Genomic DNA, 13,558 nt, shown 5'->3' with positions numbered 1-13,558 from the left:
ATTGAGAAAGGTGGACCCATCCCTCTGAGAGCACAGGGAGCTCATAATGCAAGTGTGGTAGAGAACTTGCTGAGCAGTGAGTCCAGGAATGAAGCAGTGTTCCCCCCCAGCCCCATTTCTGCTTTATTCAGAGTCAGCCCCCCTCCCTGCTATAGTGCAGGAAGCTTCCCACATACCCAATGCAGACACTGACAGCCCTCCGTTGTTCTTTGGTTGAAGAAAAGGTTTTAAAAAGTCACCATACAAACAGAGGAAAAAAAACACCAACAAAAAAAAAAAGCTTAGCTGCACCCTATGAATGTGGTACCAAAGATCTGCCACTGCACAGAGCCCCATCCAGGCTGAGAGCGTGGCTTTTTTCCAGTCGCTGCTTCTACAGAAGAGCTCAACCCCAACAAAACACCCATCACAGAGTGAAACACTTCAGAGCACAGTCTGGGCTGACTGAGCATTTGTGAGAACAAAACCACGAAGGCCATTCTGTTTGCACCATGGAGCACACTCTGCTACTCCACTCCACTCTGCTCCCCCCAGGACTGCTAATGCTGATGCTGCAGCACACCCAGAGGGCCCCCACTGCTGCTCAGTCCCTGCAGCAACACAGCCTGCAAGGCTGGCTCCTTTAGAGAAGTGCTGGCTTAAAAAGCAGCTGTGCTAGAAGGCCAGGAGTGTAGATGCATATGCCTTATTACAGCTCATAAGCATCTGCTTCAGCTCCCAATAAATATCTATGACCTCAGACTAGTAAATACCACCTCTGTACAATAAATAAAATATTGCATTTTCTATCGGCCTGTCTAGGAGTCATCTTGGAATGTTGTTGTCAGAGCTAGAAAGAGAGTCCTGTGTTAAGCAGTTAAGGCTTCCAGTGCTTTGGGTTTCAACAGCTTCTTGGCAGCAATGATGGTGTTCTTCATCAGCATGGCAACTGTCATGGGCCCAACTCCCCCAGGGACCGGAGTGATGTAACTGGCTTTCTTCTTCACCCCTGCAGGAAGGACAGAGAGAGTTTACCATGCAAGTCAAGGGCAGCAGGGCTTATCAAGCCAGCTGGTCAGCATGCAACTGTAACCAACCTAATAGTGTTGAATTCCTTTATGACTATCAGTTAAAAAAATATATTAGTCTTTTAATTTAGATGTTTGACCCCCCCCCCCTTTGGCCAGGGCAGCACAGAGCACACCACATTCTGACCATCCCCACTAGTTTATTCCCCAAGCTCACATCAGAGCCTAAGCTGAGGAAAAAACAAGGTCTGAATAGCCAGGTTTATACAACACATACTGAGTCTGAGACCAGATTCAGGCCTGATGCACGCCCTTGAGAAGGGCTCCAATGAAGTAACAGTGAGTGTTTGCCCTCTTTCTTGCAGGAGGAGGTTCCAGTGCTTTTTGTTGGAGCATAAAGCATGGAGATGTGGGGCCTTCCTGGGCACTGTTGCAGCTAAGTGGTGAGCAAGGCCAGGAAACAGAGAGCCAAAAGGGAAGCTCTGCATGCTTCTGGTTTCCTTGGGTGGGCAGAGTTTGAAAGCAGGAGTGTGGGTTATAAACTGGAGTAGAGGCAAAGCATCCCAGCTGGCTTAGGTTCAGGATCAGTCTCCTCTGCCTTGAAGTATCTGTGTTCCTATGGCACGTTACAGGAAAGCTGCTCCCTTGCACTCTTACAAAACTGAATGCAAAAGAAAGAGAGCTTCAGGATTGGCACGCATCTGCTCCACTGCATGAACCAGGACTTTCTCCCCACTTCTCAGCTTAATGCTTAATTCAGTTTAATGCTTTAAGTATGAGATGCCAGAGCCTTTTTACTTTTACCTTCAAAATCCACATCCCCAACCAGCCTTGATTTGGCAGTGATAGGATCCTGCACTCTAGTTATCCCCACATCGATAACTGCAGCTCCTTCTTTGATCATATCAGCTGTGATCAGATTAGGAATACCTGCAAGAGAACAGACCCATAAGCTCATAGTGCTGCTAAGCAGCTCACTGTCCCCCCCTCACCCCCATCTTCTCACTGCACAGCCCAGTGTGTTTTGACCAACCTGGGCTCTTTTCCTGCCTCACCAATGCATTTGTCACAGACACACATGATCCAGAGCTCCTCCTTGGGATGTTCAGCTCACCCATAAAATCAGGGGTTTCAGGGATTTATTTATAACCTCAGAATAAAAAGAACTGAAATCCACCTCCAGAAAGAGGTCTGGCAAAGAAACTGCAACCAAAGTGCTCTCCAGTTTGGAACCTTAATGTCTATGGTTACACAGTGCTGCCTTCACACCGACACCACCTCTAATCCTACCCAAACCTTACATCTCTTTATGCCCAATTTCTAACCCACATTTCTCTTGCACCACACATCTGTTGCCAGGCATGGACACCCCCAAATCAACTCAATTCCTCTGCTAATGAGCTATCCCCATGCCAAGTGCACTGCCCAGAGAAGAGCACATGTACATGTGGGACCTCTTGTGCTCTGAAGAGGGTACTGCAGATGTCCTTCAGCATTTTCACCCTAAGTAGATGCTGTCTCAGTATTTTTCTCTCCCCGTAAGCACAGAATGTCTGTACGTATAACAGAGGCTGTCTAACAGGCTCTGTTAGCTGTTCTCTAGGTCTGATCAGGTGCTTGCTAGCACACCAAGTCCTCATGCCAGGTGTCATTTTGCATCTCCAAGAGCTACAAGCAGTTCTGTTAGCCTGCCCTAGGCTTTATCACAGGATTAACTGCCCGTTTTAAACAGCCCACCCTTGCCTGCAGCAGTTGCAAGCAGTCATAAGGGTGTCAGATTCTCCTCTATTCCCAGAGCTGCTTCAGGCAGGGAGGCCTTGGGACACACACCTCCCACAAGGAGAGATTCCCATCAGAAACACCACACAAGCTGCAATGCAGCAGCCTCTGCACACATCACCTGCACTGGCAGCTCAGTCTTACCTGCTGCTGCTACCACGATGTCAGCACGGATCGTGTGTTGTTTCAGCTGCTCCTTGGGAGTATAGCGGTGTGATATGGTTACTGTGGCATCACCTGCAAGAGGGGTTACATGAAGCATTTTACTCACCCATATGGCAACTTCTCTAACCCTCCACCTTCAAAGACCACCTGGGAGAGTATCGGGAACACCAGAGCTTGCTGACAAACCACTGGGACAAAGTCAGAAGGAGGGATCTGGTAAAGAAGGACCAACTGAAGAAGGCTCTGAAGTGATTGCTTGTGTGCAGAACCGACTCCTCAGCCTCCACCACAGCACGAGGTACATTACAGCCCTCAGAGCAGGCTTGGGGCTGGTTTAAGAGCCCAGCAAGGACTCTGGGACAGGCAGAGGGCCTCTTCCCACAGCTACCTGTATATGAGTTCTGAGCCCAACAATCTCCTACCTCCTGGACGCTCGTGCCTGCCATCTGTGTGCAGCAGCATGGCAATGGGCATCCCCACATTCTTCGACCGGCCGGCCACCACCACGTTCTTCCCCAGCGTTGGGATGCCTGTAGTGAACAAAACAGAGCCTTAAGACAAATACAAGCTGCAGCTGGACCAAACAGCAGCCAAATATTGCAGCAGCTCACCCGTTCTCTTTATGATCTCCCACACCCCCCACGGGGTGGCTGGCAGCATGGAGTACTGGTCAAGGCACATGCGCCCCACGTTTATCACATGAAAGCCATCAACATCTTTGTCTGGAGTCACAGCATTGCAAATCTTCCGCTCGTCAATGTGTTCTGGGAAAGAAAATGGGAAAAAAAAAAGAAAGAAAAGCAAAGGATCAGCCAAAAAAATCTGACCTGCTGCACCACTCCCTATGAATCATCACAGTTTGGGGGCTTGAAGCTATTCCAAACTTCCAGCAAGCTCAAGGCTAACAGCTCCCAGCAGAAGGGGACTGGGAGCACTTGGGGACTACACTGCTGCTAATGGAGAGAGTGGATATTCTTAGACAGCTGCAGTGTTACAGCCAAGTTTAAGCTCCTGGTGCACGAAGCTGATACCACCAACACGAGATTAGGTTTCCACTGCCCCCAGCAACTCACAGGCAGCTGTATGATGGAGCAGTGTTATCTTTAAGCTTGCACCATGGCACGGTGCCACTTGTCATGTCACAGGAGGACTCCTGAGCTACACCTCCTTCTGGCACGTAAACTCATAGCACTTTAATGCATAAAAATAAGCAGGTTGAGACCTGCTACTCACCTGGTAAGGGAAGCTGCACTAACAGGCCATCCACGTTGGCATCGTTATTTAGTTTGCTGATCAAATCCAGCAGCTCCTCCTCAGTAATTGAAGCTGGCTTGAGGATTGTCTCACTGCTGATTCCTGTGCAAAGTGCTGCATTAGTGGCATGGACACAAATGGGACAGCAGCTTCCCTAACCTGTGATTTGAGCTGCCTGGCTTAAGTTCTACACAAAATCTGATATGGGCACATGAAGGACTGTATGCTTCATGCAGCAGACCTTCACACGTCCTGCAAGCCATGATTAAAGACCATCTGTCTGTCTGTACAGCCATCCCTGGGAAAGACTACTTGAAAGCAGACAGCCTCCAAGAGCATGGAGGGCTTGGAGAAACCACACAAACACCTTATGATGCAATTGCACCTCCTGGGGACCTTTTCACCTCAGCAGGAAGGGGATGTCAGACCAAAATCTCAGCTCCAAAGAAGGTTTTAGCAGCACAGAACCCAGCATGGAATGAAACCACTGTGTGCCCTGCCCCTTTTTCAGCACGTTTTCTCTAGGAATACACTTGGGAAACCAAGCAGGATCTCAGCTTGCAAGACTGAAAGCATCGCAGCACAACGTGACTGTGCTGAATGATGACTGCATCTTGAACAGTCGATTAAAGAAGGCAAATCAAAGCCCTGCTGGTGCTCTACATAGGCCCACCAAGCCCACAAATCCAAGCTGCAGAGCCTGACGTTGCCCGGGAGGATTGAAGCAGCACAAAGCACGTGTGAGCTGTGCCTATTAACTGCACCACAGCACTACTAGGAAGGCAGACAGAGCAAACTCTGCACTGAGCCCATGCAGCTGAGGCAAAAAGCTGCTGGGTGAATGAATCCTCAATGCCCTCCCAGTATCCAGCAGAGGACTCCCAGCAAAAGCAACAAGCAGCACTCACCTGCTGCAGCTTTGCAGAGCAGAGCACGACACTTACCCACATCAGCAGCCGCCTTGGTTTTGTTCAGCACATAGGAGTGACTTGCAGGATTTTCACCAACCAGAACCACGCTGAGGTGAGGTCTCTTGTTCCCAGCTGCTACCCACTGTTCAACTTCATGGCGGGCTTCTTGTCTGATCTGCCGGGCCAGCTTCCTTCCAGAAATCACAACCGCATCAGCTCTGCAGTATGGAAGCATCACCATAGCAGTGTTAGGGCCATCACATCCAAGCTTAGTGCAGCATCAGCACAGCAAACAGGCACTGCCCACCAGCTGGGACAGCAGCAGTTCTTTCAGCTGAGCTCAGCACAAGCCTTTATCCATAAAACCTGTTTTCTTCTCCTGCCCATTGCACTAAGCAGCATATTCCAGCCTTCAGCTTGCAGCCCTGCTGCCCGCAGCAAGCAAACTGCTGGAGGAGCAGAGCTGTTCCTGCAGCCTGAGGAAGTGAATGCACTCAGATCAGGAGCCCACGTGTGTGCTGTTGGCACATGTGCCACACTGCCAGCTTCCCTCTGGGGCAGTGGGTCACCCTTCCCTTTCCAAAGGGAAACTTATTCCATGTAATTGGAGTTTCCAAAGCTGGAAGTGCTGACCGATTCCAGCCCACCCTGAGGCTGCAGGGGGCACAGCTGCTGTGCACAGCCACCCCCCCACCGGTATCCCAGGAAGGCGTCAGCCCTCCAAGCACAGCCTGAGCTCCAACCTCCCCGCTTTGCCCATCTCTGCAGGGTGACAGAGCCGGACGGGGGATATAGGATTTCAACCCCATCGAAGGACCCCAACGCTCAGCCGGAGCCGGGGGGGGGGGGGGGGGGGGGCATCCGCCCATCTGAAAACGTGTCACGGCGGCTCCTCGCCTGCATTTCTGGTCTAAATTGGTAGCAGAGGTTCTGCCAAACGCATTCCAGGCAACTGGATACGCTGCGTGCACGGAGCCGCAGCCGCACAGCTCTCACGTCCGCTCCCCCCCCCCCCCACGCTTCGGGTTCCGATAATCAATGAATCCCTCGCGGAGGGTTTTTCACCTTCGCGATGTTCACCTGCGGACTTCGCTGCAGCACCGCCCCGCCTCCCCGTACGGCCCCCCTCCGGCCTTCAGCCCTCAGCCCAACGGTTCTGCCCTATGCCAGAGGGGACGGAGCCGCTGCCCCACACCCCCGTCGGCGTTGCCGTCCCCGGCGAGCAAAGCGCATCGCGACGACAAGCCGGGGGTCCCAGCGGACGGGCATCCCTCGGTTAACAGCCCCGTGCTTTTGTGACCCCGGCTCCGGTCCCGACCCCCGCACCTCCCACCCCCCCCCGGCCCCACGCAAGGCGGCAGCGGGATTTCATCAGCCTGCAGCGCGCGGCGCGGCCGCTGGGGGGTCCGCCCCATTCATTCCGAGGGTACCGGTGGTACCGACGGCCGGGTCGGGCCCCGTCCTACCTGGGTGCGCTGAGGTGCAGGCGGCGGGCGCGGGGCCGGAAAGCGGTCTGGCCGAGGGCGCGGAGCGGGCAGAGCGCGGTTGCCATGGCAGCAGAGGGACGACCAAAGCGGAGAACACGCGAGAGCAATCAGGCAGCGCGCCGCCCCGCCGGCCGCTTATATAGCACCCGGGATCCGCCCCCCCCGCTGGAAGCGGGAGCCAATCGTCGCGGCGAGCGGCGCGGAGCTGAGCAGTGAGTGGCGGAGGAGAGAAAGAGGGCGGGGCGGAATGGAGAGTATGTCAGGAAAGGGGGCGGGGCTTCCGCCGTAATTGGGCATGGCTGCGCCCATTGGCTGCGCCTGGCGAGCGTGAGGGGCTGCGGCAGGAAAGGGCGGGGCGAGGTTACGCCTGTTGCCATAGTGATAGTGTCGCTTGAGGCCACGCCCCCTGCTCCGGGTCTCGCGAGTGTTGGCGGCTGGGGCGGGAGCTGCCGGCGGCACTCTCCCTGAGGCCGCGCCGCTCGCCATGAGCTTCCTCTTGTGAGTGCCCGCGGGGTCGGGGTGCTGAGGGGAAAGGCCTCGTGGGGCGGCTGGCTGTGGGTCAGGAGGGCTTTGGGGAGGCCCTGTGGGGCGGCTCGTGTGAGGGTTTTGGGGAGAAGCGCGGCCTTCTGGGCTCGATCCGTTAGGGGAGGCCTGAGGGCGTCCTGTGGGGCCCGGTGAGGGGCTGAGGAAGAGGGGGTGGGAGGAGGAGCAGGGCTGGGGGGTTTCCAGGGGGAGATCTTGGGGAAGGAAGAGCTGGGGCCCTGCAGAGGGGCTGCGGGGGTTCACCTGTTGTGGGGCGGTGCTGGGGGAAGGCCTGGGGGATGGACTACGGGCTCGGGGAGCTGAGGGGGAGGCAGAGGGGAGGAGGAGGCCTTTGTCCTGTGGGTGTGGGGCTCCCATCTGGGCGGGCCGGGGGCTCCGGTGGGGTTTGGGGGGGGTGGTGTGCCCAGCTGTGTACAGGGAGTGACCTCAGGGCAGGTGGGTATGGCCTGGCTGCAGTGGGAATGGCGTTGGTTTGGCTGTCTGCTGTGAGAGTGCATCCTTAACCAGATGTAAGGATGGGCTGTTACATACCTGTGTGGTAGGTGTGAACACTCGTGCAATTCTAGCCTTTAAAGGAGTCAGCAGTGACATCTTGAGGCATGAGAAGGGGCTGGGGAGACTCATTCTGTTGTCAGTGATGTGTTGGGACCCTCTGTCCAGTATCAGCACTGTGCTGGGCCTGTGTTCCCTCCTTCAGCATTGAGGGAGGCAGTGGCTGGGCTGAAGAGCGAGTTGGATCGTAAGGTCTTTTATTCCCACTGCACATAAACAGTGTGCAAAGCCAGCGGGCCGTGCTGTAGTGCTGCATCAGGAAGCTGACGCCAGACGTGTGCAGGCCGAGTGCATCCGGCTGTGTGCAATGGAAGGAGGGGGGTGGGCAGCAAGCCAGCAGTGCCAGGAAACACGCGTACCCCCAGCGGTGCTTTGGCTCACACCACCCCACATCAGAGCCAGCACAGAGCGTGGTGGCTGTGAGCTGTGTGAGCTGGGAGTCTGAAAGTTAACGTTTTGTGGTTTGGAGGCATTCATATGCCGTCATCACTTGGCAGCACTTGGTTTTCGTGCATGGATATAATGCCAATAATGATCTCTGACACTGGTATTCCTCTGAGCGCTGCCCTGCCCCGTTACAGGGCTGTGGAGTAATGCAGTTGTATGACTGTTGGTAGGACACAGCACAGGATGGTTAAAGCTGCAAGAGATGTGTGTTTTTTGGCTGGAGTGTGTTAAGCTGCTATTCTGAGCAGATTGTTTCCTATACAGTGTGCCTTGGCCCTGTTAAGTCTACCCATTCAGCCAGCAGTTTTGCTCCTGGGTGGAGTTATGTTGGCTTGTCCGCAGTGTGACTGAACGCAATCATCGCTGGTCTGTCTTTGGGCCCTTGCACCAAATGCTCATTGTGATTTGAAAAGGGCAGCCTGCACATGGCTGCCAGAAACACATTGGCTCACACGTAGGATCTGTTCACCCTGATGGTGGAGAAAAAAGGCCTGGTGTCACCACAGCTGGACCTGGCAAGTGGCAAAGAGCAATCAGTGGGTAACGCTGTGGTGGGAGGCAAATGCTTCTGAAAAGGGATTGCTGTTGAAGGGCTCATCAGAAGCGTTTCTCTTTGTTTTCTCAGTGGGAGTCGATCTTCGAAAACATTCAAACCCAAGAAGAATATTCCTGAAGGCTCCCATCAGTATGAGCTCCTGAAACATGCAGAAGCCACTCTTGGGAGTGGCAATCTCAGGCAAGCGGTTATGCTGCCGGAGGGAGAGGACCTTAATGAGTGGATTGCAGTTAACAGTAAGTCCTGGGAGACAGAGATCCACCAGAGTGTGGGAGTGGAGTGGAAGGATGCAGATCTCTGCTTTTCATCCATCCAAAGAAGCAAACAGAAAATGTCCCAAAACGAAATTCCTATCCCAGCTGTATTCTGTTTAACTGAGTAAGGATAAAAGGGCAGTAAGCATTAGGACATGCTGACCAGTCGTGTCAAAGCTGTGTTGTGCTCTGGAAGTATGCAAAAAGTGAGAAGAAAACACGTGCAGTTGTTGTTTCAGAGTGCATTGTCTTTGAGTTCAGACTTCTAAAGGCAATTAGATTTGTGAGTGGTTATTTTTGGAACTGGGAGTAAGCCTTGAGAACTGAAAATTTGAATTAAAGGTGTCTGGAACCTAAAGCAGTTATTTATGAGTTGCAATTGGAATCCACTTGATGTGTTTCCTTTCCAGCGGTGGATTTCTTCAACCAAATCAATATGCTGTATGGGACCATCACAGAGTTTTGCACAGAGGCAAGCTGTCCAGTCATGTCTGCTGGACCAAGGTAAGAAGTTTGTGGTGGTCTGCAGCTGCAGTTTGTGTTGGGGAAGTGGCTGGATGGTCTCTGAAGTGTGCGTCCAAAAGCTGAAGAAGATGGGATGTGTCTGGATGGCGTTTGGGGTACAGCATTGTGCTCCTGCAGTCACTCACTTGTGTATGAAGCCCTGCGGGCTGTTAGGGAGGCCGTGTGGTCCCAAGAGCAGATTAATTTTAAGAAAAAATGAGAGATTTCACCTGACTTGGAAGTGCCGGATCTTGCTGTCAGCATTTAGTCGTGTCTCAGTCTGTTGTCTCGCAGAGCAAACGCTCTGAGAGGCCGTAGTGTGGTTTTGAGCGCGTGCGATTCTAAAACCACAGCTGCTAATGGGGCAGGACATGAGACAGCAAGAACCCAGCAGGTGCTGAGATCAGATTGCTGAAGAGAGCAGGGGATTTGTAGGAGAAGGCAGAGGCACCATGGAAGGAGAAAACAAAGCAGGGCATGGGGCTGGCTAGGGAGCAGTATTTGCAGTGCTATGTAAAATCCTGCCCTGCTTTTCTAACCAGAAGTATCTAGATTACAAGTTCCTGTTTCTATATCTGGGGATGCTTCCTGTAAGGACTTCCTGTTTGAAGTGCACTGTTCATTTTTACTTGTTGGCTGTTGAGAAACAACAACCGAAACGTCATTTTCTCCCCCTTCTCTGAAGGGGTTGTACAAAAGAGCACTGAGGAAGTTCCTTGCTCTATAGTGTTCTTGTAGACACCTGCCCCAGTTCTGGGGAGCTATGAGACTGATAAGCACACATCACTTTGAGATGGTGGTTTTCAGAAGGCTGACGTGGGGCCTCTGGATGGTCCTTGGGAAGTCAGCTGTCCCAAAATGCTGGTGGGCACTTCTCTGAGGGAGAGCTGAAGTCCTGGCTGGTGTCTGAAGGCCATACGTGCAGTAACCTGGGAGGTGGGGGGTTGCCCCCCTCACTTCCCCTTCAGCCGGTTCTTGTCTCAGTTAAAGTTGATGTCAGAGGAGGTTGTGGCAAAGCTGAACATCGCTTCTGAGGGTTGAACGCTGCTGGCCATGCAGTTCAATTAATGCATTTTAATGCAGTTGATGGTCTGGAGATGTTAACCCACGCTGTTGTATTGGGCTCGAGGAGCTCAGACGTAAAGGCAAAGCACCACACAGTGCTTTGTTTTGCAGAGTCATTCCTTGCCACGATAAGGGGGAAGCTGTGGGGCCCAGTGGCCAGGCCCGGGCCTGAAAATGCTTCTTCCCCCTCTTCTTTCCCCATTAGACCAAGGAATTCATTTTTTCTTTCACCCAACAGATACGAGTACCACTGGGCAGACGGTACCAACATAAAGAAGCCAATTAAGTGCTCAGCTCCAAAGTACATTGATTACTTAATGACGTGGGTTCAGGATCAGCTGGATGACGAAACCCTCTTCCCTTCAAAGATCGGTAATTGCAGTGGCACAACACGACGTGCCTCGCGTCCCGGACCAAGCCACGGTGCCACCAGAAAGCCTTTGTGGTTTTTTCACGTCTTGGTGGTTTGTTTTGTTGTTTTATAAATACTTCTGACCATGCTGAAGCTTGCCCGTGCTTTACAGGTGTCCCTTTTCCCAAGAACTTCATGTCTGTGGCCAAGACCATCCTGAAGCGACTCTTCCGTGTGTATGCCCACATTTACCACCAGCACTTCGATTCCGTCATGCGGCTGCAGGAGGAGGCACACCTCAACACCTCCTTCAAGCACTTTATCTTCTTTGTGCAGGTGAGGTGCGGAACGGCTGCTCAGTTGCCTCTGCCAGGGCTTTTCGTTCCCGTTTGCTTTTAAAGGGAGTTGGGATTTACAAGCCTGCTTTCTTTCTGAAGGCCTACAACAGTGCTGGAGGGGAGGTAGCTCAGCTGCACTGTCTGGGGTTTAATTATGCAAGTTGGCTGTAAATGCATGAATTTCCCTCTCTACTTTTATTTATTAGCAAAAGGACCAAACTTCAAAGAGAACCTGAGAGGGAAAGGGTTACAATTCAGTAACTCATTCTGATATAGCAACAGCAGCTTTTCTCCCCTTGCCCAAAAGTATCTTGTGACTGCGTGGCAGCCCATTGCGCTCAGCAGCCTGGCACTTCTCAGCCACACCACTAAGTTCAGTTTGCCTGAAATGCTTGAATTTCTCCAGAGAAAACAGCCGAGGCGGCTGCAGTTTTATGCGTGTGGCTGCACCTGGAGCTTTGTTTCCTAAGGGTTCTTTCAGCAACGCGTTCAGTTCCGGCGTTCCTTTTTTCCTACCAGGAATTCAACTTGATCGACAGGCGGGAGTTGGCTCCGCTGCAGGAACTCATTGAGAAGCTGGGTTCCAAAGACAGATAAACTTTCCCTGGGAGGACCCACTCAACTTCCAGTCGTGGCCACTCCTTTCTGCTTTGTCCACAGCCATTCTCCCCTTCACCCTCAGCGACACGAGCCCCGACGAGCCGGATCATGTGCCGGCTGGCGCTGCCTCACTCAGTCTCGCAGGCCTTTGGCAAAACAGCATTTGTACTGTGCTGCAACAGCCTTTGTCACCTTGTGAGTGGTGGCTGAGCTGTGGTGCCTGGCACTGTTTTGTCCACTTTTTTTTTTTTTTTTTTTTTAATTTTCTAAACTACGTACTCGAGTCTGGCAAGAATTGCAGTGGGGAACTCAAGACGCGCAGCTTGCAGCGGGTTGTTTTGTTTCGTGCAGGCATAGGGAGAAGTTCCAGAATGCCACACTGCTGTTTTCAGTGCTGGAGCAAAGCTTTCCTCAGATCCCACGTGGCCATCTCGGGGCTGCATCCAGCGCGTGCTTCCCACGGGGGAAGGGCAGCAGAGGCACAGCTTATTTTTGGAAGTGCTTTTTTTGGATTTAGATGCACTTTTGGCCAAGAGCCTTAAGCTCCCCTCATGGCAACAGTGATGGGGAAGGAAAAAAAATAAAGAAGTGCCTGGCAAGGGGAGCCTGCCCCTTGGGGTGCAGAGCAGCTTTTCTGCCCCAGCTGGGGGAGGGGTGGGGGGCGGGGGAGGGCGGAGGGAGGGGCAGGGACCACGTTGGCAAGGCAATAAAGTTTCCTCTTCCTGCTCTCCTTTCTAATGGCTGTCCTGTCCGCGTGCCCCCCTGCCGCTTGCACTCTGGGTGCATTGTTCTCTTTGCAGAGCTCCCTTTGGGCGGGGGCTGTAGCAGCACTGTCCCTCCCAACCCCCCCCCCAGCGCTGGTTCAAGAGCCTCCTCGTGCAGCTACACGTTTATTGGCCAGGTCCCCCCCTGCAATCCCCCCCCGCCCCCTCCTGCAGCGCTCAGCTCCATCAGGGCTTGGGCACGGAGGTGAAGATGCGCAGCCCATGCATGCTCTTGATCTCCTCGCTCAGCGCCTGCAACAGACGAAGGGAAGGGCCGAGTCCAGCAGCGCTCCCCGTTCAGGGCCGTGCAGGGGGAGGAGCGCAGCGCAGCCCCGCTCCGCGTGCCCTCACCTGATTCACCATCTGGTGCTGCTGCACCGTCCGCTTCTCCCGGAACTCCTCCGATTCGATGTGGATCTCATACATGGCCCCGCAACCCCCTGCAAGGAGCGCGGTCCCGCTCAGCGCCGTTCAGCAGCGCGGCCGTTCGGGAGGGGAGCGAGGAGCCTTTTCCTTACCCGAGATGTCCACCACGCGGATGGCGGAGGCGCGGGGGAATTTCTCGCGCAGGACGCGGCTCACGCGCTCCTCTCCGTCCGCTCCCGCCGAGAGGCCGCGCCAGGCGCCGCGCGGCACGAGGAGCTGCGGGCACAGACAGAGACGCGGAACGCTCCGGGGGCTGAAGGGGTGAAGTGGGGGAAGGGGGGAGGGTTGCAGCGGGGCCTCAGCGCTGCCGGAGCGGAGAGCGGGAGGAAGGGACGGAGAGGACCCGAAGGCCGCGGGGTCGCTCGGACACTCACCGGGCCGCGGCTCCTCAGCCCCGCCGCGGCCATCGTGGGCGGCGCGCGCCCGGTGCCGGAGGAGAGCAGAGAGATGACCGCCGCCCGCCAATCGCCGGGCGTGACGTCATAACACCGCGCCGCAGCACAGCGCCCCCTGCCGGCCCGGAGGTCTCCAGAGGCGGTTGTGAGCCAACCCCC

General features: G+C 54.1%; 3 protein-coding genes across 4 annotated transcripts; 1 reads left to right on the top strand and 2 right to left on the bottom strand.

Moving 5' to 3' along the window:
• Positions 1–208: 208 nt before the first annotated feature.
• On the bottom strand, positions 209–6,716 carry MTHFD2 (methylenetetrahydrofolate dehydrogenase (NADP+ dependent) 2, methenyltetrahydrofolate cyclohydrolase). Of its 2 annotated transcripts, NM_001031360.2 has the most exons (8): positions 6,583–6,714; positions 5,150–5,334; positions 4,185–4,307; positions 3,563–3,715; positions 3,374–3,481; positions 2,931–3,023; positions 1,812–1,937; positions 209–988 (listed from the first exon to the last, which is right to left on the bottom strand). In NM_001031360.2, the coding sequence occupies exons 1-8, from the start codon at positions 6,666–6,668 to the stop codon at positions 849–851; spliced, it is 1,014 nt and encodes a 337-aa protein (NP_001026531.2). In that variant the 5' UTR covers positions 6,669–6,714; the 3' UTR covers positions 209–848. The 2 variants fall into 2 exon arrangements, with proteins under 2 accessions (NP_001026531.2, XP_040507409.1); XM_040651475.2 differs by lacking the exon at positions 4,185–4,307 and having other exon boundaries at positions 6,583–6,716.
• A 300-nt stretch (positions 6,717–7,016) lies between these two features.
• On the top strand, positions 7,017–12,080 carry MOB1A (MOB kinase activator 1A). The gene is made up of 6 exons (XM_427212.8): positions 7,017–7,101; positions 8,771–8,937; positions 9,366–9,459; positions 10,763–10,896; positions 11,049–11,212; positions 11,734–12,080. Exons 1-6 carry the CDS (start codon positions 7,088–7,090, stop codon positions 11,809–11,811), a joined length of 651 nt encoding a protein of 216 aa, XP_427212.4. The 5' UTR covers positions 7,017–7,087; the 3' UTR covers positions 11,812–12,080.
• BOLA3 (bolA family member 3) lies at positions 12,054–13,418 on the bottom strand. The gene is made up of 4 exons (XM_015297467.4): positions 13,379–13,418; positions 13,097–13,220; positions 12,930–13,018; positions 12,054–12,830 (listed from the first exon to the last, which is right to left on the bottom strand). The coding sequence occupies exons 1-4, from the start codon at positions 13,409–13,411 to the stop codon at positions 12,765–12,767; spliced, it is 312 nt and encodes a 103-aa protein (XP_015152953.1). The 5' UTR covers positions 13,412–13,418; the 3' UTR covers positions 12,054–12,764.
• Between the last annotated feature and the right edge of the window lie 140 nt (positions 13,419–13,558).

This window comes from Gallus gallus, chromosome 22, assembly GCF_016699485.2.
Source record: "Gallus gallus isolate bGalGal1 chromosome 22, bGalGal1.mat.broiler.GRCg7b, whole genome shotgun sequence".
Lineage (NCBI taxonomy): Eukaryota > Metazoa > Chordata > Aves > Galliformes > Phasianidae > Gallus > Gallus gallus.
Note: the sequence above shows the minus strand (reverse complement) of the source record. Positions and strands in the feature narration are given on the sequence as shown.